This window comes from Lucilia sericata, unplaced genomic scaffold, assembly GCF_015586225.1.
Source record: "Lucilia sericata isolate MDLA Ls3-8-SP2 unplaced genomic scaffold, ASM1558622v1 Contig000022F_arrow, whole genome shotgun sequence".
Taxonomy (NCBI): Eukaryota; Metazoa; Arthropoda; class Insecta; order Diptera; family Calliphoridae; genus Lucilia; species Lucilia sericata.
In genome coordinates this window covers 559,483-564,702 of record NW_023994060.1, presented here as the reverse complement: position 1 = coordinate 564,702, position 5,220 = coordinate 559,483, and the positions used below count along the sequence as shown (strand labels likewise).

The 5,220-nt window shown below is 27.2% G+C and overlaps 1 protein-coding gene across 1 annotated transcript; it reads left to right on the top strand.

The window, feature by feature from the left end:
• Positions 1-2,514: 2,514 nt before the first annotated feature.
• LOC119609283 (serine protease snake) lies at positions 2,515-5,162 on the top strand. The gene is made up of 7 exons (XM_037964012.1): positions 2,515-2,716; positions 2,798-3,375; positions 3,610-3,728; positions 4,386-4,538; positions 4,623-4,705; positions 4,762-4,919; positions 4,987-5,162. The coding sequence occupies exons 1-7, from the start codon at positions 2,653-2,655 to the stop codon at positions 5,152-5,154; spliced, it is 1,323 nt and encodes a 440-aa protein (XP_037819940.1). The 5' UTR covers positions 2,515-2,652; the 3' UTR covers positions 5,155-5,162.
• Positions 5,163-5,220: the final 58 nt, after the last annotated feature.

Here is a 5,220-nt window from a genome sequence, read left to right as displayed (position 1 = left end):
ATGAACTAAACTGACAGCTTCTTATTGGTGTTTGACATTCATACTAATATGAATTTAGTTTTATGAATGGGCCAGAGTTGTATTCGTTTAATTTTAGTAAAGAATAAAGGAGAAAATAGGAAAATGGAAATAAAAACAGTTTTAGAAATGGACGTTATTTTTGAAGAATATAATTTGTTTATAATTAAAATTACCACGATTTTTTTTACAGAAATTTATGTTCAGTTATGTTTAACAATTTATATGTAATTATAAGATACATATAATATTATTTAATACTGCAAGTAAAGCATTGTTCATATAAAATTTAGAGGAATTCATCTTTCGATATCTTTTGATTGAAATGATAGAATTTAAGGTTTAATGTAAGAAATAAAAAAGAAAATTAAATAAAATTAAAATGTCCAGAGATAATTAAAAATAGTTAACATTTAACTTTTAAAACATCAACAAAAATTCTGCACAACTTTTTTTAGTATGTAGCGGCGTATGTACACTGAAAATAATCCATGCTCAACTTTACGAAAAAAAAATTTCGTAACTTATGTATATTTTCGTAATATTTACAAAAATTTCTTGTATAATACGAAATATTACTTAATAAAACCCTTTTCTATTTTTACGTAAGTACGAAAACCTTTCGTAATATTTTTTCTTAAATTTTAGCGAAATTAAACATAATGATATTAAGTTTATTATCATTAAATAAAATTACATCATGTTTATAAAATTTAAAAAAAAAGTATAATATAATTGACGAACTATTTTCATTAAAAAAAATTAAAAATTCGTGTGAAGAATAATTTTGAACTAAAATTAGAAAAATTATTTTAAAATTAACAAAAATGTTTGCATAAATTAATATTTCGTAAATTTTACCATATTTATTCAAAATTCACTTTTTTCAATTTATGTAAATTAATTTTTCCAAGATTATTTTGCATTATACCAAAATATTTCTTACAATTTCGTATATATTACGAAAGAATTTCTTGGTGCGAAACAACGAAAGATTCGTACAATATACGACATTTTTCGTATGTATTAGGCATGGATTTTTTTCAGTGTATATTTCTTCAAATAGCAAGCAAATCGCTTAAAATTTTGTAAAGTTATGTGCTTAATAAAATGACCACCGAAGACTTTTGCCCCTATACACCCGGGGCATTACAATTCAAAGCACAGTGAATCAAAATTAAAAATTTTAATTTCAATATGAAATTTACAGCTGAATTAAGGAATTCGATAGAAAGACAATTTTCAAATCAGAATGAAATCAAAATTTTAATTGATCTTTTTCAAATTTGGAATGAAAAATCTTTCTTGGAAATCTTTTTTAACCTAAAGCTTGAGTCAACCGTAAAATAACAAAAACCGTTGAAGTTTTTGAATGAGGTCAATATCGATTTTTTTTTAAATCGGTGAAGAAAGATGTTAAAACAGAGGTTGGTTAAAACTTTATTTTAAACTCGACAGATTTGTTTTTTTAATGACATAGCAAATTTCATATATTAAGATGTTTCCACGCTTTTATAACGTCTCTAAAACAGCCAAAAACGTTTTTTTAATCTTTAAGACAAGATATCTAGAAAACCTGATGCGACAGAGAAATTTTAAAGCCAGATTAGGTTTAGGTTAGGTAATATATTATAGTGATCTCTAATCTAAATAAAATTTAAAAAATACTTTTATAATTACAGGATGGTAGGCGTCTAATTATTAATAAAAAAAGTCGAAACAAGACTATAGTAGTGCATTAATTCTGATTTAGAGACGATTGTGTTTCAAATATAGGAAAAGTTTACTCTAAAATATATGTATTACTGATTGAATTTTTAGAAACATGGATTTTATAATGAATGACTCAAAGTCGGTCAATATTTATTGAGTTATTTATTGTTTTTAACTTACCATAGGTTTATAAAACATATTTTGAAAAAAAATTTAATGTCGTTTAAGTGTTTGGACTGATGCCTGTTCGGAAATGCATCACTGATGCGCAGTACGTTCGTATGCATCACAGAAATATACTAAAAATGGATGATGCGGTATATGAGTAAGATTTTACATTTTAGTTTATTTATTGAAACTTATTTTCATTTAAACATTTTCAAATTCGAGTCTTTTGTCTACGCATTAACTGATTCGCATCAGCATCGCAGACTAATCATCAAATGCAGTGCAGTGCTGCAGGCTCGTAGTGTATGTAAAATTCGTAGTTACTGATCTTTATAAATTATTTATTAAATATAAAATTTTATGATACAGCATATTTTTTGTTAATTCTCTAATATATATTCTAAACAATAATTCCCAAAACGTTTGTTTATAAACAAAAAAAATCAAGTAATTTTATTGTTAAAACAGCAAAAAATTTTAAATACACTTTTATATACATACATCAATCCATATTTCCAGAGAATGTTAGTTTTTAATTTGGAACGAATATTTATAGAAATACACGCTTATTGACTTTATTATTGTATACTAAAAAAAACTACAACAAACATTAAAACATCGAGCAAATCAATCAATTAATGATTAACTGACTGACTGGCTGGCTGGTATAACTAAGAAAAAAAGTCTGTCTATTCATTCAACAAATAGAACTCAAACCAGATAGATCATTCACTCTTTAAGTAAAAAAATAAAATGAATTATCAATTAATTTTTAAAATATTTTTATTAATAATAAATATATTAATAATAAAAGGGGGTAAGTAAAAAATGATTCATTCATTCACGTTGAATTTATAAGTAATATTTTACTTATAATAAAATTATGCAATTATTCTAGACCGCCACAAACATAATCGTTTTAACTACAATGCATACTACTCTCAATTGTATCCGATCACATATGATTATTTGGGAAATTGTTATGTTGAAGCTGCTCATCATAAAGGACACTGTATACGTTATCAGGAATGTGAAAGTGCAGTAAAGGCTTGGGAAAAACATCAACAATTTCCGTTTTCGTGTTATTATTACAGCAGTTACGATCATTTTGTTTGCTGTCCAGAGGCTTTTATAAAACCAAAACGAAAATCAACTACATCCTACTTACTGCCAGTTAATTCATATTATCTCTACCATAATAATCCGTTTTTAGTAAATAGATTTTCAAATCAACTAACTGCGCAAGAAGAGAGAATAAGTGAAAAGGAATGTGCTTTGATGTATAATAATCTAACGTATCAATCAGATACTCATTATCACCATCGTTCTAAAAGAAATTCAAATGCTACGGATTCTGAAGTCAGGGATCAAGATTCTTTAGAACCTGTTCATGAAGAAACCATACAAAAGGTTGAAGCAAGCAAAACACAAGCGGTGGGTGGTGTACCAACAAATCCGGAAGAGTTTCCATATATGGTAAGAGAAAATTGTAATTAACTTCCTGTTTATCGATGTCGACAAAAAAGTTATCAATTACAACAATTATTAGCCAATTAAATTTTGAAACATAAAACAAAACATGTCAATACTGAAAAAATATTGAATTTGCAAGATATTGAATATGCTGTCAAAGAATCGGACTATTTGTTTAGAAATGTTAATTGAATAAAAACAGCACTAAATTTATTTTACTTTTTATTCTTTATGTAGTGTGCTCTTGGCTGGCGTACATTTTCTTCCAAACATGCAGAAATTTCTTACAATTGTGGTTGTGTTTTAATAGCTCGCAAATATGTTTTGACTGTTGCCCACTGTGCCACCTTAGGGGGGTAAGTTTTACAACAAGTGATTCAGTTGTCTTATCTAGTAACATTTATTTACATCAACATTGTTGTATTTCGCGTTTTGTTAATATTGAAATTTGGTTTTTATCGGTCCATAATTTTACATAGTCCCTATATAATTATTTGCTCGGTATAGCACAAAAATGTTCATTAAATAATTACCCATTTATTGTACAAAAATTTTGCAAGAATCAGTTGTGTTCATAAATGATATTGTAAAGTATTATAAAAACCGATACTGATATTTTTAGGGAGTTATTAAAGATAATTCCATTTCCGGGAATATGTACCTTTATATGAGTTCTATAGGATACTTTGAAAAGAATTCATCCCTGGGCGAAAAAATTAACGTATCACAAAGCCCATCGAATTATCTTTGGTTATTTCTGAAAAACCTACTCAAGAATTTTAATCATAACTGCTTAGGACAATAATGAATACTTTCAGTAAATTTGGATAATTGTGAGGAAACCAGACGAATAGACAGACATATCTATATCGACTCAGAATTTGTAGGGTCTCAGATGGTCCGCCCGAACCACAGATGGTGGTTTTGGGCTATAAAAATAAATTTTACAATTTGATATAGTCATACTTATGTATGGCATCATCATTTATTAGCTTTATTTATATAATTTTTAGCGAATCCCCTTCAATAGTACGTTTGGGTGGTGTAGATTTAGATGAGCCTGAAGCAGAAATGATCAAAATTCAACGCATTATTCAACATCCAGATTATAAGCCTCCAATGGCTTATAATGATATTGCTATAGTGGAATTAAAAAAGAGCTCAAGGTGAGTATATATAGAGATCCAAGATTAAAACAAAGCTATAAATATAGTTTTCGCAGGAATTAATTATTTCTAAAAAAATTTTAGATATACACCTGCATGTTTGTGGAGCAAAGTGGGTTTGCCTCAAGAAACTTTAACTGCTATGGGTTATGGTCATACAAAATTTGGTAAGTTATTAAAATAAGAAAGAAAATTATTCTGAAGTTAAAATTTTTAATTTTAGCTGGCACCATTTCGAATACTCTTCTCAAAGTCTATCTTAAAGTATTAACAAATCAAGATTGTAATGTATATTATGAAAAAAATGATAAACTAAATATGGGCATAAGTCTGGGACAAATATGTGCTGGTGATCCTCAAGGCAAAATGGATACATGTCAGGTAAATAATATAAAACTATTTTCTATAATTAAATTATATTTTTAATATTTTATTATTTTTATTACAGGGGGATTCTGGTGGTCCTTTAGTAATGAAGGAGTCGAAATATAATACTATAGTACCCTATGTAGTGGGCTTAACGTCATTTGGCGAGGGCTGTGCTTCAAATGTACCAAGCGTTTATACTAGAATATCTCATTTTATAGATTGGATAGAGGAAAATGTTTGGAAATGAAATTAAGTGTAATGGAACTTATACATATGTATGTACATATTTATAAATAGTTAATACTACTGATAT

Excerpts from the sequence above, each read along its gene's own strand:
- LOC119609283 (XM_037964012.1), top strand. The coding sequence starts at position 2,653 with ATGAATTATCAATTAATTTTTAAAATATTTTTATTAATAATAAATATA. Across the intron at positions 3,729-4,385 it reads CACTGTGCCACCTTAGGGGG|CGAATCCCCTTCAATAGTAC; the intron begins GTAAGTTTTACA and ends TATAATTTTTAG. Across the intron at positions 4,920-4,986 it reads GCAAAATGGATACATGTCAG|GGGGATTCTGGTGGTCCTTT; the intron begins GTAAATAATATA and ends TTTTTATTACAG.